The following is a 22,456-nucleotide window of genomic DNA, read 5'->3' on the forward strand; positions in this document are numbered from 1 at the left end:
TATACTATAATGTACAATCTACTCAATAAATATTTAAGATGGACACAGGGGGGGACTCTGCACTCCACAAGTGGCCTTAGCCAATTTGGCCATGTCACCTCCAAAATACACAATATGAGCACTTGTGCCTCATATTGTTTCTACTTTCTATTTACTCCAAGTGCTTCAGTTTTAAGGCACACACTTAATGGATCACACGGGCATAAAAGAGGGTGACAACCTTTTCAAACAACTGATGTCCTTCATCTTTCTTTTCCTAAACCGTCTAAAAATAAAGAGGTGAATCCTTAAAAGTCCACCGAATGAGTCCTTTTGATTTTATCTCCTTGGATTGTTTTTTATTTTTCTTCTTCTTGGGTTCTCAGTCTTGGTATAAGCTTGGGGGGAAGTTTTCCTCGTTCTTGTTTGGCATTCAGCATGGTTTGCTCATTACAAACCCACTACACTCACATCTTTTGATTGTTTCAACACGGTTCTCTGTTCATATCGTCTTTTAATTTATACACAGCACTTTGTGACTTTTGTCTGTGAATGGTGCTATATAAATAAACTTCACTTACTTATGCTTTACAGTTTCCCTTCTTCCTAAAGTCTTTGAGTTTTAGATACAAATAGAAGTCTTATGAGCTTCTAGTTCTGAAATTTACTGATAAAATAAAACCGAACTCTCTCAGTATTCAGAATTCCTCATTATTTCTGTTTGGGATGTATTTCCTAATAGTAAATCCTCTCTCAAATACAGAACTTTGAAGCATCTGTAAATGCAGTTAATCTTCAAAACTTTCTAACATATTACTTACAACTGAATTTTGACTTATCAGTATTTACATTAGAAAAACCAGGGGTGTGTCTGGATGGGATTTCAGCTTGCTTTATTATTATTCACAGTACATTTGGAGTGTGTGATTTTGAGTTAACAGGAGTCCATAATGCGCCTGATGGAGCTGAACTTTGTGATGTTGCTCCCCATCTCTCTGAGGTTCCTGTACTCTCCTGGCCTGAGGTACAGCATCCTGCCTCTGAAGCCGGGCTGCTCGAACATCAGCCAGTGACCGTCCATCACGTTGCAGGACTGACAATCAGACATGTGAAAACGATCCATTATGTTGTCGCAGTCGTCGCTCAGCTCGTACATCTGGCCTCCGAAGTTCTCCCTCTCGTAGATCCTCATTCGGAAGGGGCCTCGGTGCTGTGGATGAAGAAGCAGGATGACTGTGGCCTGTAAGTCTATAAAACTTATCTTTAGCTGAGAATGTAAATCTAAAACTACATCTTGGACAACATAAAGTAGCAATATTATTAAAAAAATTTAATATAAAATTAGCATAAATAGAAATTTTAAAACTATATTTTAATGTTTCCCTCCATTCATCTTCTTCCACATTTATGAAAACTTTTGCTGCTTCATTTTATATTGCCATATCCATGGGATCTGGAGGTTTTCTTCTCTTTCATTTAGGACAGGTGATTACACCTGAGCAGGATGGTTAAAGAAGGCTGGGAGATATGGATGACTTCTAGTGAGCGAATCCTAAATTTAAAATATTATACATGCAGAAAGATAGGACTAAACAGCTAGGCTCAATTTTTATTTCAATATATTTCACAGTTAATTACAATTTTTCTCCTGCATGCAGGAGGGCAGCCTTTGTGCTCAGACAAATGTTGACCAGATGGCTGTTTCTTTTTAGCTTTTATTGTCACTGGCCTTCTACATCTACATATTTAAAAGGTCTCTGTCTTGTCCTTTCTGTTGTGGCTGGGCCCCGAATGCAGCTCAATGTCATCCACCTACCGTGGGGATTATGCGACTGGATCTTATGCAGTCGCTCATGCTCATTCCCATCAGGCGCTGGTTGTCTGGGTATTCTCCTCTCCTCACCAGCATCTGATGGCCCATGAAGTTGGACTTCTCATAGACCATGAAGAGGCCACTCTCCACCCTGCAGGAGTTACACCTGCTAAGGTAGGACGTCAGCTCTGGGCAGTCACTGCTGGTTTCATAGGAGCGACCCTGGAAGTTCCGGTCTTCATAGAAAATGATCTGCAAAAGAGAAAAACAAGTGAAGTATATGTAAATAAGCAACCTGTAAACAGCTATTTTGCATATTTGTTATTATGAACTCGTGAAGTTTAACTTTAAAACTTCCTACTGTTATTGGCTAAGTTTCACTTACCCTCCCCATGGTCATGGTTATCTCAGATACATCTCATCAACATCGACCCTTTTCCCTTTTTATACATTGCACAGCTTGTGCTGAAACCTTTGAGTCATCACTCTATATTGTGGCACAGCAGCACTATAGCGTGGCAGACTGTATGTCCGATTCTGCAAATAGGTATTGTGATAGAAATTTGGGATTTATGCTCCCTTCCAGCAACTTCTACTATTGCATTCATCTCTCTTCTGTAAAAATCGATGTAGTATGAACATCAGATCTGTAGATGAGACTGAATGTTGTGGTAACAATAACAGTATTAAACAAACTCTATTGAGGTATACTGTGAAATGTGAATGCTGTGCCACGTGAACCTCATGATGAGTCAGGATGTTTCACACAAAGGTGAGGAAGGTGGTCTCGGGCTCATACTGTATATAAAAGTGGCACGGGTTGGCATCAGTTGGAAAAAAACCAAACCGTCACCATGGGCAGGGTAATACTTCTCATTTGCTTGTATAGTGCTAAAGAAAAATCTGACAATACTGAACAATTAAGACTTGTGGAAACATCGCAAGAGGGTTAGAAATGCAAAGCAAGTCCATCCAAATATTAAATCACCACTCTGTGGCGCTGTCAGCTTACCACCTCTTTCCTGTTTATTTTTTGCAGATCATTTTTTATGAGGAGAGGAACTTCCAGGGTCGTTCCTATGAGTGCAGCAGTGACTGCTCCGACATCCACATGCACCTGAACCGCTGCAACTCCTGCAGAGTGGACAGTGGGTGCTTTGTGGTGTACGACCACCCCAACTTCATGGGTAATCAGGTCTTCTTGAGGAGAGGAGAGTACTCTGATTTCCAGCGCATGGGAGGCATGACGATGATGGATACCATTCGCTCCTGTCGCATGATCCCCATGGTAAGACATTTTAGTGGTTGTAGATGGTCTGTACCATTTCATGTGGGGATTGCACAGACACTCCAAAGTCCAAAGAGGTAGCTGCTAGGTCAGCTGGACCTGGGACAGACTGCATTTCTCATGATTCGTGTCTTTTCCCCCGCTCCATTAGCACAGGGGACAGTTCAGGATGAGGATCTATGAAAGAGAGAACTTTGGAGGCCAGATGCACGAGCTGATGGATGACTGCGAGTCCCTCCAGGAACAATTTTATATGTCTGACTGCCAGTCCTGCAACGTGCTGGACGGCCACTGGCTGATGTTCGAACAGCCCAATTTCAGAGGGCGCATGATGTACGTGAGGCCAGGAGAGTACAGGAACCTCAGAGACATGGGAGTGAGCAACATAATGAAAATCAGCTCCATCAGACGCATCATGGAAATGTGCTGATTGTCTGTCCGTTCACAAGAAACTCTGGGAGAAAAATAAAAAAAATGAAATATTTTTGAAGTATCTCTTTCGCTTCATGTGTGGAGTCAAAGATGCAAACGTCATGCTTTATATCCTTTAAGATAAACTTCTAAGTTTATCATAACCTTACAGCCTTAATCAGGAATATTTCCCATGGCATTTGTGCACATTCAACAAAATACTAAATGCCATCACAACTTTCACACCAGCTGTGTTAGAGCAGGGGTGTCGAACTCCAGGCCTCGAGGGCCGGTGTCCTGTTTTAGATCTCACCCTGGGTCAACACACCTGAATCAAATGATTAGTTCATTACCAGGCCTCTGGAGAACTTCAGGACATGTTGAGGAAGTAATTTAGTCATTTAAATCAGCTGTGATGGATCAAGGACACATCTAAAACCTGCAGGAGGCCTGGAGTTCAACACCCCTGAGTTAGAGGTTGGATCCCTCGATTCAGCATCATCACTTAAACAGTTTCTACTTAAATACTTATGTAGCAAAGCGCCGCTGTTGCTCTGTTGTTATCTCAGTTATAGATAATTGACGTGGACACAAAGATAACATATAAAAATGACCATGATGGTCTAATGTAAACGCCATTTGTAATACAGCACATCACAGCATCACCGAGCTACTTTAATGCTCCGTATTGGCTATAATCAACATATCAATCAAAATATTACTACAGCTATGAGAAAAATAAACGTTCCACAGGACTCTACACAATCGTTTTAAAAATGAAGAACACCCCATGATTCAGCGGCAATAACTTGAAGTAATTATTTAATGTATGACTTTATCAGTCTCTGGCATCATTGTGGAGGAATTGTGGCCCACTCTTCTTTTTAGTGTTGCTTTAGTTCCTTTGTTTATGCATTTGGTTACGCATCGTTCTCTCAGTGTCACACCACAACATTTTCATCAGGTTAAGGTCTGAACTTTGGGTCTTGCAACACCTGCATTCTTTTCTTTTTCAGTCATTCCTTTGTACATTTAGGGGTGTGCTTCAGATCGCTGGTCCTCCTGTACTAATATGTTAAATCCTGTGCAAAAAAGAGTTTCCATGTAAAATTACTGTCAGATTTATGACACATATGCACTGGTGACTATGAGTTTACCTGGAGATGAACTGAAGAGAGTGGTGACTATGATGTAGGAGGGAAGGGAGAGAAACCTAAAATATTAGTGTCCAATGGTCCAATGGTTCAGAGGTCCAGTGAGTAATACAGAAATGGGAAATCTTTCCAAAGTGTTTCCATAGGAGTGATGATCATTTATGAATAAATAGAAAACATTGGGTTTGGGTTGAAATAGCAGGGATGGTGATGATTGTTTCCCTGAGACAGTCAACGTGGCTCAAGTGAAAACATACAACAATGAAAAAATGAAAAACCTTTGGATTCAAAGTTAACATGAATAAAGACAAAATAATTTACAAGAAAAATAAGAAGAAAGGAGGAGGAGGGAGAGCACGTGAGCATGTGAGCTGTCAGTTGCAGAGACAAAAAAAAAAAAGATTTGCCAACATCAGTCAGATAAAGCTAAGAAATACAAGGGTAAGAGATGCATCCAGTAATGATAGACGTTATTTTTAATAAAAGTAAAATTAGGTAAAGAATACCAGATATTTAAATTAAAAAGGTTCAGTCCTGATAAATCACTGATGATTTACACTCACACCTGTGCATATGCACTGTTAATAAATGAAGGCTAATGAACTTTGACAGTTTTAGCTGTCAGATACATGAGCTCACCTTTGACTAAAATGCTTTCAATTCAGTGACTGCAAGTTGGCCAGTTCCTGTAGCTGCAAAACACCCAAACCTTGACTGTTGGTTTGAGATGTTTGTGCTGATATACTATGTTTGGTTTTTGTCACATGTGTGCATTATGGCTTAAACATTTCCACTTTGGGAGATGCTTGAGCCATACTTGTTCAGCGTTTGTCTAATTGAACTTTAACATTTGACATGCTAACCGAAGCCTGTAGAGTCTGAGATGTAGCTGCTTGGCTTTTTGCAGTTTCTCTGAGCATTGCACGGTCTGACCTGGGGGTGAATTTGGGTCCACTCCTGGGAAACGGTGGCATTGTGTTAACACACACCTGAATGCTCCAGACCAGCAACCTATCAAAATCTCTGCTTTTGCATAAGTGCTCACACTTTCAGTGAACAGTCACCCTGGATTGATTAGGCAGTTAAAAGAGTGGATGGATTCTATTGTTTCAGTCTTGCCATAAAACTAAATGCAAAGTCTGTCCTGTTTATGGTGTGGAAAAAAAAGAAATTAAAAAATGCAGCGTCAAGTGAGTTGAGAACTGCACCATTTCGTCTTTCAAATATTGTATATTTATCTGAAAATCAAAGCTTTTTTTCATCTTTAAACACTATTATTCAATGCTCTACAAATATAAATGTGTCCTATAATGAAAAAGATGTTTGCTTTGCCGCCATTAAATCTGCACAAGTTAAATCTCAGTAATTGCAGTGTTCACAGTTTGATGTGTAGTACAGTAGAGACTTCCATACTGATGAGCTGACTCAGTCATTCCGTACAATTGAGGCAGATTCTTTGGATGTCACATGATGCATAAAAGGCAGCGCGCCAGTGAGAAAAACAACAGAAATCAAATCGTGCGACCATGAGTGGAAAGGTAATGCAGGGTACAGATCCCTGCAGCAGCTGGTGTAGGACATTGAACTCTATATATACTGTGTCAAACTCAATAGTATTTTTATTCTGTAACTTCTGCCGTGCAGCACTGTCTGATATGACTTACTCTTACGATAATCTCAGACACTCTGAACACTTTCTCTGGAAATAGTCTCACACAAACACAATTTGTGTCTTTTTCTCTAGATCATCTTCTTCGAGGAGAGTAACTTCCAAGGCCGCTCTTTTGAGTGCGTCAGCGACTGCTCTGAGATTGCCTCTCACTTGAGCCAATGCAACTCCTGCAGGGTGGAGAGCGGGACATTCATAGTCTATAACCAGCCCGACTTCATGGGCCAGCAGTACCTCCTGACCAGGGGAGAATATCCCGAATGCACGAATACCTTCGGCTTCAACGACTGCATTCAGTCCTGCCGCATTGTCCCTGCGGTAAATATAATATAATCATTTGTAAAGACGAGGACAGTCAGCAATGTAAAGGATCAGTTTGTTGAATTCATGTGTAACCCATTAGATGAGAAGTTCAACTTCGTTGTCTGAAGCAGAGGATATGTGTTCTATATATGTCCAGCATATAGCTTCTATCACGCATTTTTATCTCTTTTTTTTATCTCTCTTTCCAGAAACATAATTTATGTTTCTATAAAGCAATTTGCCACAAATGTGAATGTAGCCTACCACAGTCCTTAAAACCATAGAAAACGTGCATAAAGTAACCAAACAGTCTAAACTTGAGCTAAAAAATTGATTGTTTTTGTTACACTTATTAGTCATGAATGAACATTTTGTATCAAAGCTGCTTTATGTATAGATCTTATATATCTAGCCTATAAGATCTGCTACCTGTTAGCATGCTACCTAGCAAGAGCTTAAGGACTTACATTTTTCAAAACAAGACAACTTTCCAGAACTACTATTAAGATTCCCACGTGACACAGCAGCACACACATTCTACAACAAAGTTAGCATATAGCTTATTCCCATTTCCTTTCCAGGCCTAAAGCAATTTTTCGATACCTCTGCATTAGCATTAGCTGGGTACATTTGTTTTGAACTGCAAAACTATGATTTCATTCCTTTAAAATATATACTTTTTATAACTTTTACAGCACAAGGGACTTTTTAATATGAGGATCTATGAAAGACCAAACTTTGAAGGCCAGATGCACGAACTGACAGATGACTGCAACTCCATCCAGGATAACTATCACATGTCGAGCATGCAGTCCTGCAAGGTGATGGAGGGCTACTGGTTGATGTTTGAACAACCAAATTATGAGGGCCGGATGTTTTTTCTGAAGCCAGGAGAGTACAGGGACTTCAAAGGAGTCGGCAGTAAAGACATGAAATTCAATTCCCTCAGACGTATCACAGAATCTTAACTGTCCCATGACTTTTATTTGGCTAAAAGGTTTTGCAGATGGTTTGTTGTATTAATATTAACAAATTGTCAAAGGCAAAAAGAGAAAGCTTTGTTTTATCCTGAAACTGTGATTTGTGCATTGTTTGAATGTAGTTTCAGCTGTAATGTATAATTTACTGTGAACTGACCTCTTTTATTGTGTGGTGCACATAATAAATAGACTGGACACAGATCTGTGTAAGTTGTTTTTCAACTCAGTCCTCAATCAAAATAAATAGCTGATTTACCCAGTCATATATGTATATTCACAGTTCACATATTGATGGTTCTAAATCTTTAAACCCACTTAAATGAATACATTATAATTTTCTATATTTTTTTTATTTAACACAACTTTGCTAAAAACAAGGGCAAACCAGTTTTATATTTTGAATAATCAGTAACTAACACATTTTGGCAATCTTTTTTGATATTTCCGGTAGAACAATTGCTCTCATTTGCATAATATACAACTTTACATACAATACTTACATTCCCTACTTTATTAACCATCTATCATCTATTTTTCAGTTTTCACTATACTGGATAACTGTATTAGGATTACATGAATGGTTCTTCTTAATGTCCTTAAGTTTTTGTTTGATAGAAGGGAAAGTATTTTATAAGGGTAGAATTCTGATAGACCCATTGTTCACTGACTAAGTTACACCAGTAATATTAGTATAGTAAAACAAACTGCCTGAACAAGCTAACCCCTATATGAAAAAGATCAAGTGTGGGTTTTTACTGCAATACAGAAATATGTTTTATAGACTTTACAACTTTGCAAGGTTCTGAGATATGAATAATTACAATGTCACAATAAGCCTCTTGCAGTTAAAATGCATGCTGTACACCATATATATATTTATAGATGACTATAATCATGATTAAGACTATAATCATGCTTTAAATTAGGCAATACTACTTTGACACGATGCTCCTAATCCACAGTATCGACACTGATTCATATGTAAATAAATTAGTAATGATGTAATTGTCATATGACAAGCAAAGAAATCAAATAATCCTAACAATACAGATTGAAATGTATTGATGCATTAATAATAGCACGTTATACTTGCTGTATCTCCATTGCATTAAATAATCACGGAGTGTATTAAACATCGTATCAGAAAAAGCTGATAAGAACCAAACAAAAGCACAACAGACAAGAGGTTATTTAAAACAACTTGTTTGCTGACATAAAAAAAAGCGGTTGAATTGTTGGACCTATAAAAGGCTGCTGCCACTTTGCACAAGGGTGCAGCAGTGGCAGCTGAAAGCAATACCATGTGAAAGATGTTCACTGCAGCTTTTATCACTTTTACAAATGCATCATCTTTGCTATTAGCATTAACATTGATACATTTAATTATACGCAATGTGTAAAATGTGTACCCTAACACACGTGAATGTAATTTGGTGATATGTCTATATACCATCTTTCACCATTCCAGTGTAAATACTGTATATGTTTAGGAATTTGTTGACAATAGTTGTTGGTATTTTTAGTTTAGTTGTGGATTTTATGTGTAGGCCATTAAACAAATGCAAGGGGCAGCTTCGGCTCAGAAAATAAAACAGCTGATTTGCACTGCAGACCTCACCAAACAAAGCACAAGAAAAAAATATGTTCTGTGTGAAAAAGCTGACCAGCCCAGTCATTGTTCTCAATCACAATGACCCAGGTCATCCATGGGTTATAAAGGCAGCCTGGAGCCCACGGCTGCTGCTACAGTGTGACAAAAGTTAGCCGACACAATGGGTAAGGTAAGGATACCTTTTTTTAAAAAGAAAATCCTGTTCCTTTTGTGCTTCTGCATACCTGCATGGACTATTCATCGAAAACCAGTGATGCAGAACCACTTCACGTGTGGAGTTTTTAGCAAAATGTCTTTAATTTAATCAAGCATGCATCCAATTTAACGAAAATCCCTGAATAAACTTCTTTCAGATCATTTTCTACGAGGACAGGAACTTCGATGGTCGCTCTTATGAGTGCAGCAGCGAGTGCGCTGACCTACATTCCCACTTTAGTCGCTGCAACTCCATCAGAGTGGACAGTGGTAACTGGATGGTCTATGAGAGACCCAACTACATGGGCTACCAGTACTTCCTGAGGAAGGGCGAATATCCAGACTACCAGCGCTGGATGGGATTCAACGACTGCGTGAGATCCTGCCGTATGATCCCTATGGTAAGTCTCAGTTGGGCATTTTTGTATTAAAGGTTTCACTGATCTACACTGATGATTGTAATCATCATTTCTGCAGCACCAAGGCACTCACAGACTGATGATCTACGAGCGCCCAGAACTTGGAGGACAGATGATGGAGCTGACAGATGACTGCCCCTCCCTGTATGAACGCTTCCATTTCAATGACATCTACTCCTGCAACGTAATGGATGGCTACTGGATCTTCTACGAGCATCCTCACTACAGGGGACGGCAGTACCTGATACATCCTGGTGAATACAGGAGGTTTCATGAGTGGGGAGGCATGAGTCCCAGGGTTGGATCCATCAGACGCATCATTATGTGAGAATGCCGATGTGAGATATTTCATGTGAAATATTTTAAAAAGTACTACCAATAAACCAAACAAAAGACCAGAGTGGTGTCAGCTGCTTTTTGTTTGTTTTTTTCCTGGTTGCTTAAACTTTTTAGAGTCGTCTGGAATATTTAAGGACTGATTGCTTCTCGTTACCTCTGAAGAAAGCGCCATGAAATGGTCTAAGTCAACACAAACATTTCTTGTCTAACAAACTATTGTTTTACAAGAAGTTTAAATGTTACAGCAAAAAAATGTTTAAACATCAAGGCTGTCTTCTTTTGGATAAAGACATAAACACAAGCAGTTTAAGCCCAGCATATTTATTGAGAAGAGACAAAGGAACAAGGTTCAGAAGGTTTTAATTAAAGTCGGTGATTCGCCTGAGAGAGCCGATCCTTGGACTCGCACCGCCCCAGTCACTGTATCTGCGGTATTCGCCAGGTCTCAGGTAGTAGGTCCTCCCCCTGTAGTTGGGCTGGTCGTACAGCAGCCAGTGGCCGTCTACCACATTGCACGAGTTAATGTCAGACATACGGAAGCGGTCCTGGACGTTGGGGCAATCGTCGCTCACCTCCTGCATTTGGCCGGCCATATCTGGACGCTCATACAACTTGATCTTGTAGGAGCCCCGGTGCTGCAGAACAATGTTTATTAGTCAGACACTATGGAAAAGTAAAACAGTCCATCTAAGACAATCTAATGGAAAAACATCCTTAACCAAAAAGTTCTTCTTCAGTTTATGTTTCTTTTGTGGAGCAGGGACGACCAGATGGTCCCAGCATCTGAGCCAACTGGATGTGGGGAACCAAATATGATGAAGGTTTTGGTCAAACATTAGCTGTCAAGGATTTATATTCTAAAATGTTCCTCAAAACTAAATTTATATCAATTTTATTCCAAGTTGTTTAATAATAATGACAGTTCCTTTACAGAGTTTGTGTTAGAGTTTCTACCTGTTGATCCAAGTCAGCCTTTATTTTACTTTAGCTTCTTCCATTTTGTTACTTTGAGTTTTATTAATAATTTATTGAGCACATACATGTCTTCTTTCTTTGACCTTGCTTTGTACTCCAATAATTCAACAATTCAACATGCCCACTTCTAAATAATATTAACTCATTGCATCTTTAATACAATCTTATGCTTACCATGGGAATCATGCGACAGGAGCGAATGCAGTCATTGATTCCGATCATGCGCTGGTTGTCGGAGTACTCCCCCCTGCGCAGGAAGTACTGGTGGCCAAGATAGTGAGGTCTGTCATAAACCATGAAACAGCCGCTCTCCACCCGGATGGAGTTGCAGCGGTTGAAATAGGGGTGCAGGTCAGCACAGTCGCTCATGCACTCATGGTGCCGACCCTGGAAATTTCTGTCCTCGTAGAATATGATCTGCAAATGTATTTCACAGCATTCGCAAATTTTTAGCTCCTTTTTCATTCAAGCTCCTAGCTCAAGGTTAATGTTTTGCTTTGGTTTTTAATTCTGTATTTTCAGTAACATAATAAACTTACCTTTCCCATTGTTATTTTAGTGGGGGCCCGACTGATGCTCAATAGATGCCCTCTGTGCTGCTGTCCTTTTATATAAAGTAGCTGTGTGATGGCACAGCATAAAGTATTGTCATCCAAATAGGTTTTATAAAACAAATCTGGTTATGTATAGCGACGCACTGCAGTGTGATGATGAGTTATTGTTGTCCACTTTTCACACGTTCATCACTATTGATCAAAACACCATAGTTTGCTAGTGCCCCACGGGTCAGTGATCACATTATGTGCAAAACAACTGCGTCCTTCTCATTCAAATAGATTCCTAACTGTACAAATGCCAGGGTCGGAGCAAGTATTTTTCCTGAATTTTGTCATTCAGGGATCCTGCACGGCTTTGAGGGGCTGAAGGCTACAGTTTTTTGTTTGTACCTCAGGCTGTTTTGGATAATCAATAATTTCTACAACGAAAAATGATTAAATCTTGTCATAAACTTGTTTAAGGGATAATTAAATCTACCTTTACCGTTTTTTTAATTGATTTTTTTATTTATCTAGCCATAATCACAGAACTGCTGTGGCCCTGAGTGTAATGTAACAAATGTTAGAGCTAAATAGCAAATATAGATACACTAAAGCCTCTACTGAAATTGTGAACATCAGTATTTGTGTTTGTATTGACATCAGCATTGCTACAGTGCCTAAGTATAGTGTTTAGCTTGGACATTATGTCATCTTTGCATATATTTCAATCATTTATGGAAACAGGCTACACTGTTGTTGAATTAATTATTCAATTTTTAGGTTTGCTGATGTTCACTGTGGGTTTTTGAATGGAGGCTTTGCAAAGTAAGCGCTGCCGTGTACACCCCCATTTAGGGCCTATGATAACGCATGCCTGTACGTGATGATAACAGAAACACTAAATCCAAATCCTAACATTTTTATGGTATGGGTCCCACTCTGTTTCCATGAAATGGTTCGTGTTGGGGCAGCTTTAGAAAGAAAACTTCAGTAAAGCAGAAATTTACATTACTCCCTGTATTTTCTATTGACATTTTTTTCATGTAAACCTGTTATTCATCCAGTATTATTTGTCAGTTGATATTATTAATAAAGATTACAGCATTGTATATACATATGATACACAGTATTGAGAACAGTTTGTTTACATTGTTTATTTATCTATATAATGGAGGGAAATCCAAGCCAAAGCTTCAGTATGCCAATTTCACTATTGTCCATGTAAGGCCTAAGAGTGACATTATAAAGTATGAAGCAGTTAAAAAAATAATAATTATTGATTAAGAGCCTGGGAGACTGTGTAGTGTAGTTTGCTCCCTTACACTAAGCTTGAACAGGAGACCTTAAATATGATGCTGTTTGCCACTTCTGGGTCACAGAATCTATTTTAATGTGTTGTAATATGTGTATTACACATATGTGAAAGCTTACTTTAAGTTTTACAGCAGGTAAAGCAGATCTTGAAAACTGGAAAAACTCTGAAAGTGACATAAAAACAGTATAATGCTACTTATGCATAGACACACAACTTTTTTTTTTTTTTTAAAACTTCAACCTAAGGTCACGAGACTCCATCTCTTGTTATTCTAATAAGCTGGCATTTTGTTGGCTTTGCCACTCTGCCAAGGCCTTTATCCCATTCATACACATAAAATCCCTGATTCATCAGTGGCAGACTGCTCCATTATTCAGCTGCAATTATCCCATACGGTGGCCACACATATAATGTCTAGAGTTTACAAATCCTTCCGAGCATTTAAAAAACTATATTCATCCCATCTGTGCTAAACTGATGTATGCAGATTTCATATTCATAATGCAAATCCTGTGTTACACACTCAATTTGAAAGATTTGCTCTAAAAGGCACAAATCCTTTGCACTGTGATCATTGCTTTAGAAATGGAAAATTAATATTAAGTCATCTACAACTTCAAAACATTTTAATTTGATATTGTACATTTCAAATGACAGACCTGACTAATAAAGGATTTTTAAGACCAGATAATCTGAAACTTTATCTGATATTTTTTCTTCTTGCTTCTTAAAATATAAAAAACATGCCCCACATTTGTTATGTGTAGTTGTTTATTTACACTTTAAGTACACTTTGCCTGACTGCTTGGAGCAACTGGTTGTTTTGTTTGTGGCAAACAGGGAAGTTACAGAGTGCCCTCTTGTGGACAAACTGTGCAATGTCAGCAATGATAACACAGTTGAAGGGTGTTTCCCCCCCCCCCCATCTCTTCTTTACTTTTATCATTTTCACTTATTGGCTGTTCTAAATCCTGACACAGATACATATGCAAATAGCGATTACAAGCCAATAACATTAATCTACCGATAAATCAGTCTGGCTTTACTTGGTAAATGGTAAATGGCCTGTATTTATATAGCGCTTTACTAGTCCCTAAGGACCCCAAAGCGCTTTACATATCCAGTCATCCACACACACATTCATGATGGCAAGCTACATTGTAGCCACAGCCACCTTGGGGTGCACTGACAGAGGCAAGGCTGCCGGACACTGGCGCCACCGGGCCCTCTGACCACCACCAGTAGGCAACGGGTGAAGTGTCTTGCCCAAGGACACAACGACCAAGACTGTCCAAGCTGGGGCTCGAACCGGCAACCTTCCGATTACAAGGCGAACTCCCAACTCTTGAGCCACGATCGCCCCCACTTGATTTTTTGACCCATTTACTTTAAATCTGCACATTTAAAATGCTGTTATTTTAAACTGTTAAATATTCCCATTTTCCATCCTTTCAGGCACCACTTCAGAATCACTGCCTACAAATGGAAACAACATGGCGACTACACCACAGGAAACATTTATTACCACTGAAGAACTTAAAATTATGTGAGAACAAAACAAGCTTTGGTGGTCATGTGACATTACAGAGCTATTTTTTTTAAATTATTTCTCAGTTTTACAGTTTGCTTTAAGCTTGAAAACCTCAAGCAAAATACAGAACAAAAGCAAAGAAAATGAACAAAGACGATCAGCAACGTCATAAAACCACACAGACAATTTTAAATGTATAAAAACTAATTTGTCTATTTTAAATGACTAAGCACAAATAGCTGGAATTGAACAAATTACTATAAAATTGACTGTTAGATTTGATATAATTCATATTTAAGTTGAAGTCCAAATTTCAGTCCATGAAGGTCATGACTGGACTGTAATGACTGTAATCTTGAGGGTACAACTTATTACTGCACATGAACATCTTCAGCTTTTATTTTGATCAAGTCAAGATATGCTATGAATACTTATGTGTTTTCACACTAAAGTAAATACTTGTTACTGGGATACTTCACCACTGCTACTATTTGTGCCTAAATGTAAAAAAACAAAAAAACAACAACAAACAATACAGCGTAAGAAAAGAACCCCACTGTAACAGTAAATCTCAGTCATCTGACTGCACAACTAGATGAAAGCTTACCTTTATTGTGTTGTAAGGCTGAGGTTTATCAGCTACCCATAGGGCAAAAAGGAAGTGACTAAAATTAGATGTGTAACTCGTTTCTCTTGTAAAGCCCTCGGTGGATTTAGCCTACATTTGACATTTGGGGAGTGTGAAACATGGAGGCGTTTGGAGGCTCTGTTGATTCTGGCAGATGGTGGTATTCCTTGTGGTGGATGTGGCGGCGGTGTCTTGGCTTGTGATGTACCCACGAGGGTGAAAACTTTAGATCCTACAGAGGGAGGAAAAAAAATAAAAATAACACACTATGACTCAGTGAGCACTATTACACTAACCATGACAGAGTCAGAGGAGAAGCAGTGGTACAGTCTGACACTGGGTGTGCAGGAAAATAATTTCCTCATTTAGACTCCATCCATCTAACTTGTACTCTTACTTTGGCATCTTTATAACTTGGGACCATCCGAGAAACACCATACAGAGAAAGCAATCTGGTGATAAATAAGAGTGCTAGCTATAAAGACACTCTTACTTATCACCTGCACCTGAGCCCTCCCCTACTCAGACACAGAGACCTATTATTATTTTCTTTACTTACTGTCATATATAATTTGCTGTAATGATGGATGTTCACATTAAACATGGCCAAAGTTTAAAATAATCATGTTAGTATACAAGTTAAACCCTCTGAACCAGATGCTAAGGCTTCAGACTGGTCTAAATACTGGTTGTGCAGGGGGTTTTTTTTGCCTCTTGGCTCTTTATGATGTCAACGAGAGCACAGACGCTCTACCCACCTGCTGCGAGGACCTTTTATTTATGAGCTGGCTTACAGGAGGGATATCCATTTCTTACCTTTCCAGGGTCATGCTGCAGAACAGCAGGTGCCATTTCTTCTGCTCTCTGAGGATACACTGGGTAAACATGCTGCACTGTTGGCTCAAGAAACTGCAAGCGTAGAAGAAAGGACAGAGTAAGTGCCTCCTGAACAGCATGTTTCCTCAATAGTCATGACAGAATTATAATATGGTACGTTACTTCATTCAAAATTACAGAGGATTTTGCACACAAGCTACAAATATAGCAGAAAGATCGAAGGCATTTTACAGTCATGTATCATGTCTTATCTAACAAAATAAAACATACTCAAGGGAATAGATACAGTTAAATAAATGTGCAACATTTTGGTCTTCCTTGATGAATCTGCACCTCCACTGTGGAGTCCTCCATGAACAACACAGGTGGCTGAACAGAAACTCCATCAGCAGGCAGGTAAACATATTGTGACTGCTGGGGGTACAAGACTGCATAGGATGGCATCTGCCACTGGAGAACAGACATCAAGAACAGGTCAAAACTGGCCAAACGCTCCTGAACTGAAGCCAAGCTGCATTTTGCCTACCTGGGGTGTATTCCACTGATACTGGTTTGGCATGCACTGCAGTGAGAGTAGGCAGAAAGAAAGTTTGCTGTTAAATAACTTGCTGTGCTTGTTAAATGGCACCAATGGGAGAAATGATTGGATCCCTGAAAGGCTGAGCTGACCTGGTAGTGGTGACTGGATAGTTGCTCATACACAGGCTGATAAGGATGGGGGCCCATTGGCGAAGATGGCGGCTGGAAGAAAGTCATCAATCATGCAAATATTTAAAGTTAGAAAAGAGCTTCTGATTCATCTGCGTTACTGCAACTATAACTGGAGATGCAAGTTTGGTCTTTGTGGGTATAAATTTGTCTCTTTTAGAAAAGACACAAACGCATGAGCTCTTATTAGACCAGCTCCCTTGGATAAACTGGTTAAAACCAAATTGGCATTTATAACAGCTGATTAGGGTGGTGGTGGTGTATGTTATTATGTTGTTAGTTTTGCATTGCTTAGTTTGTCCACTAGAGGGAGCTACACCACAAACTACTACCAGCTGAGGCAAACGGAGCATAAAATCAAGCCTTCTGCATAGTACTGAAAGTGTTAAATGGGTGTTATATGAGCACTTACAAGCCACTGGTAGGAAGGAGTATTTATGTTGGAGCAGTGGAAGTAGGCAACTCCATTATGGTAAGTGTAGGGAGAGCCTGTGGATGTGGTCAGGTAGAAGGTCCCATAGGATGTTTGCTGAGACATGGCAGGTTCAAGGCTGGCTGTAGAGGTGCTCTTTGCTGAGAAAAGAATGAAACCACAGAACCATGATCTGGTGTCTTTAGCCATCACAAGAAATGTGCCTGTAAAAGCTGGACCGACCGTGAGCCTGAAATATAGTACTCCAGTTATCACAATTATTTTAGAACTGCTGATAACAATTAATCTACATGTTCAAACACCTGCATTACTGGACCGTCAACCTACTTTGACTTGAAGGTTGATGCTTTCGAAAAGCCGGACCAACACTGAGTTTCTTGTCTTTGAAAGTGACTCCATTAGTCTGTAACAGCACATAAACAAACGTACAGACAACAAATTCTAGTCAGATTGCTTGCATGATTATATGCATGAAATATTCCAAAGCAAGACACTAAACTACTTACATTGTTGATGATTTTCAGAGCATCTTCTTGGGTTTCAAATGTAACAAACCCATATCTGTTAAAAAACAAAAGGCAGAGCGTGTTTTACTGTGACAGTAAATGTGTAAATAACGCTTATAACTCTTAAAGTCAAAGCTGAGAAAATCAGCTGTGCATACTTTATCATTCAGTCGCACTCTGTGTATGAGAGGAAAAAGACAATGAACTCACCCCCTCGACACTCCTGAATGATCTAAGACAATCTTCACCTCTTTCACTGTGCCGTGTTGAGAAAAAATGTGCCGCAGGTCACGCTCATTAACCTTGAAACACATTAGTTTGGTTCATCATTGTAAAAGAGCTTTTAAATCATGGTCTGAATCATTTGTTCTACATTATTTCAGCAGCCCTCACCCTGTAGTCAAGTCCCCCAACAAAAATCCTGTTAGGGATCACGTTGCCAAAGGTGGTGCTGTGGTCTGTCAGGCTGTCAGCATAATCATCTGGAAGTAGCACATCACTTAGGGAGGAACTGCCCCCGCTCTGGGAAAAAAAACAAACACCAAATATAATTTTGTGTGAACAAGTTGTTGGAATGAAAAGTTTCATGTCCAGCTTTCAAGCCAAGAGCAATTATTTTATTTCTCCTACCAAAATTTCTGTATTTATGTGTACATTATTGTGCAAATGTAAAGTGGAAAATACATATCTCTGTTCATTCAGGCCCAAAGACAGTGTGTACTGGTCTTACTCTGGGCCAGTAACAAGCTTTACACGTAATGAGGTTGGCCTGATTTTTTAATTTCTTTCCCAGAAAGTAGTCAAGATTAAGAGTATTAAAACTTAAGTGCTACACTTACTGGACAGTTTATTAGGTACACCTTGCCAGTACTGGGTTGGGCCCCTTTTTGCATTCATGGCACAGATTCGGAAACACTCCTCAGAGGTTATGGTCCATATTGACATGACAGCATCACACACATCCATGATGTGATTCTCTCATTCCACAACATCCCAAAGATGCTCTTTTAGATTGAGATCTGGTGAGTGTGGAGATCATTATAGTATTGAGTCAGGCAGGCTGTGGTGTTTAAACAATGGTCACCTGGTACTAAGGGACCTGAAGTGTCAAGAGAAAATATCCCTGATGATCATGTTGATACACAGCAGACTAGATCCATGCTTTCACATTGTTTACACCAAAATTCTGACTCTACTGTTCAAATGCTGCAGCAGACATTGGGACAGTCCTCAGCCCAGGCAAAGGTTTTCCAGTTTTCTTGAGCCCTTGCACACTGCAACCTCAGCTTCCTGTTCTCAGCAGACAAGAGTGTCACCGTGTGTGGTCTTCTGCTTCTGAACCTCATCTGCTTTAAGGCTCAAAGTGGTGCTCCTTCAGAGCTGATCTTCTGTATACTTTGCTTATAACGAGTGTTTATTTGAGTTACTGTTGCCTTCTCTCGGCTCAAAGCAGTCTGCTCATTCTCCTATGGCCCCTCACCTCAAAAAGGCATTTTCACTCAGAGATTCCCCCTCACAGAATATTTTATCTTTTCCAGACCATTTTCTCTAAATCCTAAACATGGTTTTGTGGGAAAATCCCAGAAGATTAGCAGTTTCTGACACACTGAGACCAAGAGGTGCAGCAGCAGGATTACTTGTTCAGTGACTTTGAGTCACTTACTTGCTCTGTGATTGGCTGATTACATATGTGTCTTTAGGAATAGGTAACTAGCTTTACTTAAAGTGGCCATGAATCCCACTTCTATTTACACAACCTGACTCGTAAACTGAATGTAGCCATGTTCACAAGGAAATTCTGCTCTAAAACTTAACACTTAATCAAAACTAACAAAATAAATAATTAAACAGCAGGTTCTTAAACCAAAGTAGATGTACCTTCAACCTTTATACACAAGAAACAGCCTCTGGGCTGGGTAACAATTCAATTCCTTTAAAGATTCACTTCAAATGTCCAAAGAATATGGAGAAAAATTGTCAGGAAGATACAACACAGTGAAAATGATTAGCAATTAACTTAATCAGTATATTTCCCTATAGTTTAAAGGATTGTGTGCAAATTGAGAAAAAAAAGTTACTCAAACAACACGAACTTTTTAAAATTATCTTCAACGAGCATTAATATTTCTCAGGTAAAAATGTGCCCGATTAAAGTGTAGTTAACGTCTTAGCTACTTTGAACTAACCCATTTAGCTAGCATGTTGCCAAGTTATATATATTGCACAAGTTAATGCCAAGTTAATTAGCATTTTTCTTAATGTATTTTTCACGTAAACTAAGATTATAACCAACAATTTATTGGAAATAAAGTAGCTCAAAAGTATCGAAAACTAACTGTGATAAAGTTTATATCACATAACATAACCCAGCATTACTTACTTACCTTAGCTCCGTTAGCTGTTAGCTAAAATAATTGCTCGCAAAGCGGCAAGGGCAAACTTGGCAGTGCACTCACCTTTTGGCTCTCCGCTTCCATAGCCATATTATTCTGAAGCTAAAAAGATAAATGCACGTTACTGCTCTGATTAACGGTGGCCTATTCACGATTTGGCTAATGGTTGTTACACGGCTTCATTGCTCCATTGCTCCCCTCCGACCGTTAGGTTAGGTTAGCCTTCACCACTCACACGAACTATGACCTCATCAGTTGGTTTGTGTACCTCGGAAAGTAAAGGTAAATACGTAACATTTTTATTACTTACTCTAAAAGTTTTTTTTATTGTCTCCCATTAAACTATGTATGAAGGCGTGTTTTCACCACAGATTATTATTTTTTATTTAATTATTTATTTATTTTTGTCTTAAGTCAACATTGTGGGATATTATCTAAAAAAAAAGCACTTAATAACTCAAAATTTCAAGGTATCAAATTTTCATGTATTTTGAAACAGTCAACACAAAAAGGTTAAGAAAAAAAAAGCATTAACAGAATTCAGTGGGCTACATACTGAACTTAGAAACCCACATCATGTTGTGCTACTATCAGTCAAATCTAGTACCAATATCGACACTGGTATCGATATTTAATGATAATGATACGCCCACATCTAATGTACACTCTTATTTTAACTACAATAATAAGTCATAGAATTTAATTTAAAAAAAGAGACGTTAAAACAAGTTTTAATTTTTATTTTACGTCTTAATAATTCCAGACAATATAATTTTCATAATAATAAAAGAAATCCCGGCTTCTTTCTCACTTTTTATAGAGAAAGAATAGCCACAATGTCCTGTTTGGTTTTAGGTGGGGAAATGTGCTCATTTTAAACCTAAAATGTGCTTAACTGCTGAATCCTTTCCTGATTTAAAAAAAAATAAAAAATAAAATGATGGGCATGGAACAATTTTGCTGTCCTACTTCAGTCCACGTTTGTTGTATTAAAAAGTACAGTACTAAAACGTGGCCACATAGAGGCGCCATTTCTCTGTTGCTAAAAAAGGCACAGGTAGTCACAGAGACCCAGGGCGCATCGGATCAAGCATGTTCTTCTCTTTTCTTTCTATTTGAACTATGAAAGTGAAAATTTTGTTAAATGTGAAATATTGCCAAAGAAATCTGTCTACAAAGTTCACAAATATCTCATCACTGACTGAATCCCTTTGTGCTGATTAAACACACACAGCTTATATTTCCACTTAAAAATCTTTTTTATTTTTTGTTTTAATGTGTTTTAATATTATGTTCCTCGCCATTAAGAGCTGCAGGAAAAACTAGAATAGAGTGACTTTTCCACATTTCCACATTTCTTTCCTCTCTTGATGCTTCAGGAGCCACTTCAGATGTTGAGCAAAATCCTCACGGAGCCATAATTTGTCTATGATTGGCTGCAAAGTGTTCTGAAACGCCATCATTTGCATCTCGTGCCCCCCCCACCACCACCTTTTTATGCTCCTCCCTGGGACCACAACAAAGTGACACTGAACACTGCACAAAGTCTTCAAGAGCTGGAGGGTGGTGGTGGTGTGGGGGAGGGGGAGGGGGGGCAACCAATCCATACCTAGTAATACTAATAGTGAATGAAAAACACACAAGCAGGAACAGGATTTGCCTTGAACACATCCATATTATTATGAATAAATGTGCAAACACAGTTTATAATCCACTCAGTGTGTAATTCTTCTCAGTCTGTGTTGCACATTTCCCACCATTACACCCTTCTGTCTCTGGGTTGCTTGCCCTCATCTGAGTAATGTGGGCCACACCATTACTTGTCATTCATTTCCAGCTTTCCTTAATTGCCGGGGTGAATTTGCCAACGAAGTCTGACTGTGCAAAATGAGAAGGGCATGTTTGATAATTACAGCAATTTACGAGCTAAAAGTCCTTTTATACTCCACAAAGATCATTTAAGACACAAGTGCTGTCAGGGCAACTCGCCTGGCTGTTTGAGTTTTCTCTGGAAACAAAGGAGAGTGAAGGTTTTATTCTTTGACTGTTTTAGTTTGTCGCTTTGTATTGACTACCTTCATTTCCTCTTAATATAAATTTTCCATGTTATACATTATTTTTCCCCCCACCCTGTCATTGCTAGGGAATGTTGTGCGTCAGAAGCCTTTCTATCACTGCGTTTCAAGATTCAAGACTTTTTATTGTCATCAGACCGACAAATTAGGACAATTCTCCAACACAGGGTTCCAAAAAAGGACTTGAATAACATAAATAAATATATATACATATATACACATACATACACATATATATCTGCTCATACATACACCCATATCTATCTATCTATCTATCTATCTATCTATCTATCTATCTATCTATCTATCTATCTATCTATCTATCTATCTATCTATCTATCTATCTATCTATCT

General features: G+C 38.9%; 6 protein-coding genes across 8 annotated transcripts; 3 read left to right on the forward strand and 3 right to left on the reverse strand.

Moving 5' to 3' along the window:
* Positions 1-855: 855 nt before the first annotated feature.
* LOC102302524 (gamma-crystallin M3) lies at positions 856-2,265 on the reverse strand. The gene is made up of 3 exons (XM_005948336.1): positions 2,178-2,265; positions 1,796-2,044; positions 856-1,189 (listed from the first exon to the last, which is right to left on the reverse strand). The coding sequence occupies exons 1-3, from the start codon at positions 2,190-2,192 to the stop codon at positions 914-916; spliced, it is 540 nt and encodes a 179-aa protein (XP_005948398.1). The 5' UTR covers positions 2,193-2,265; the 3' UTR covers positions 856-913.
* Positions 2,266-2,624: 359 nt separating this feature from the next.
* LOC102302830 (gamma-crystallin M3) lies at positions 2,625-3,564 on the forward strand. The gene is made up of 3 exons (XM_005948337.2): positions 2,625-2,655; positions 2,832-3,080; positions 3,232-3,564. The coding sequence occupies exons 1-3, from the start codon at positions 2,647-2,649 to the stop codon at positions 3,508-3,510; spliced, it is 537 nt and encodes a 178-aa protein (XP_005948399.1). The 5' UTR covers positions 2,625-2,646; the 3' UTR covers positions 3,511-3,564.
* A 2,589-nt stretch (positions 3,565-6,153) lies between these two features.
* On the forward strand, positions 6,154-7,790 carry LOC102303123 (gamma-crystallin M2). The gene is made up of 3 exons (XM_005948338.2): positions 6,154-6,183; positions 6,390-6,632; positions 7,313-7,790. The coding sequence occupies exons 1-3, from the start codon at positions 6,172-6,174 to the stop codon at positions 7,583-7,585; spliced, it is 528 nt and encodes a 175-aa protein (XP_005948400.1). The 5' UTR covers positions 6,154-6,171; the 3' UTR covers positions 7,586-7,790.
* A 1,519-nt stretch (positions 7,791-9,309) lies between these two features.
* On the forward strand, positions 9,310-10,221 carry LOC102303639 (gamma-crystallin M2). The gene is made up of 3 exons (XM_005948340.1): positions 9,310-9,378; positions 9,563-9,805; positions 9,882-10,221. Exons 1-3 carry the CDS (start codon positions 9,370-9,372, stop codon positions 10,149-10,151), a joined length of 522 nt encoding a protein of 173 aa, XP_005948402.1. The 5' UTR covers positions 9,310-9,369; the 3' UTR covers positions 10,152-10,221.
* A 246-nt stretch (positions 10,222-10,467) lies between these two features.
* On the reverse strand, positions 10,468-11,783 carry LOC102304360 (gamma-crystallin M2). The gene is made up of 3 exons (XM_005948343.2): positions 11,677-11,783; positions 11,312-11,554; positions 10,468-10,797 (listed from the first exon to the last, which is right to left on the reverse strand). Exons 1-3 carry the CDS (start codon positions 11,683-11,685, stop codon positions 10,522-10,524), a joined length of 528 nt encoding a protein of 175 aa, XP_005948405.1. The 5' UTR covers positions 11,686-11,783; the 3' UTR covers positions 10,468-10,521.
* Positions 11,784-14,492: 2,709 nt separating this feature from the next.
* Positions 14,493-20,276, reverse strand: LOC102304860 (protein boule-like). Of its 3 annotated transcripts, none has more exons than XM_005948346.3 (11): positions 20,091-20,276; positions 18,028-18,156; positions 17,845-17,936; positions 17,635-17,689; positions 17,456-17,531; positions 17,108-17,268; positions 16,657-16,728; positions 16,514-16,549; positions 16,321-16,437; positions 15,967-16,059; positions 14,493-15,382 (listed from the first exon to the last, which is right to left on the reverse strand). In XM_005948346.3, the coding sequence occupies exons 1-11, from the start codon at positions 20,115-20,117 to the stop codon at positions 15,236-15,238; spliced, it is 1,005 nt and encodes a 334-aa protein (XP_005948408.1). In that variant the 5' UTR covers positions 20,118-20,276; the 3' UTR covers positions 14,493-15,235. The 3 variants fall into 3 exon arrangements, with proteins under 3 accessions (XP_005948408.1, XP_005948407.1, XP_005948409.1); XM_005948345.3 differs by lacking the exon at positions 20,091-20,276 and adding an exon at positions 18,474-18,554; XM_005948347.3 differs by lacking the exons at positions 16,321-16,437; positions 20,091-20,276 and adding an exon at positions 18,474-18,560.
* Positions 20,277-22,456: the final 2,180 nt, after the last annotated feature.

This window comes from Haplochromis burtoni, unplaced genomic scaffold (assembly GCF_018398535.1).
Source record: "Haplochromis burtoni strain Fernald_Lab_line unplaced genomic scaffold, NCSU_Asbu1 Contig_560, whole genome shotgun sequence".
In the NCBI taxonomy this organism is placed as follows: Eukaryota; Metazoa; Chordata; class Actinopteri; order Cichliformes; family Cichlidae; genus Haplochromis; species Haplochromis burtoni.

What these genes read in the sequence shown, in the direction of transcription:
- LOC102302524 (XM_005948336.1), bottom strand. An exon ending in CCAGTCGCATAATCCCCACG is followed by an intron (nt 1,190 to 1,795) that starts GTAGGTGGATGA and finishes CTTCATCCACAG; the next exon opens with CACCGAGGCCCCTTCCGAAT.
- LOC102302830 (XM_005948337.2), top strand. An exon ending in CCTGTCGCATGATCCCCATG is followed by an intron (nt 3,081 to 3,231) that starts GTAAGACATTTT and finishes CCGCTCCATTAG; the next exon opens with CACAGGGGACAGTTCAGGAT.
- LOC102303123 (XM_005948338.2), top strand. An exon ending in CCTGCCGCATTGTCCCTGCG is followed by an intron (nt 6,633 to 7,312) that starts GTAAATATAATA and finishes TAACTTTTACAG; the next exon opens with CACAAGGGACTTTTTAATAT.
- LOC102303639 (XM_005948340.1), top strand. An exon ending in CCTGCCGTATGATCCCTATG is followed by an intron (nt 9,806 to 9,881) that starts GTAAGTCTCAGT and finishes TCATTTCTGCAG; the next exon opens with CACCAAGGCACTCACAGACT.
- LOC102304360 (XM_005948343.2), bottom strand. An exon ending in CCTGTCGCATGATTCCCATG is followed by an intron (nt 10,798 to 11,311) that starts GTAAGCATAAGA and finishes ATTGTTCTGCAG; the next exon opens with CACCGGGGCTCCTACAAGAT.
- LOC102304860 (XM_005948345.3), bottom strand. Translation starts at nt 18,527, where the DNA reads ATGCAAAAAGGGGCCCAACCCAGTACTGGCAAGGTGTACCTAATAAAC. An exon ending in CATTCAGGAGTGTCGAGGGG is followed by an intron (nt 17,690 to 17,844) that starts GTGAGTTCATTG and finishes GTTTTTTAACAG; the next exon opens with ATATGGGTTTGTTACATTTG. An exon ending in GCATCAACCTTCAAGTCAAA is followed by an intron (nt 17,269 to 17,455) that starts GTAGGTTGACGG and finishes TTCTTTTCTCAG; the next exon opens with CAAAGAGCACCTCTACAGCC.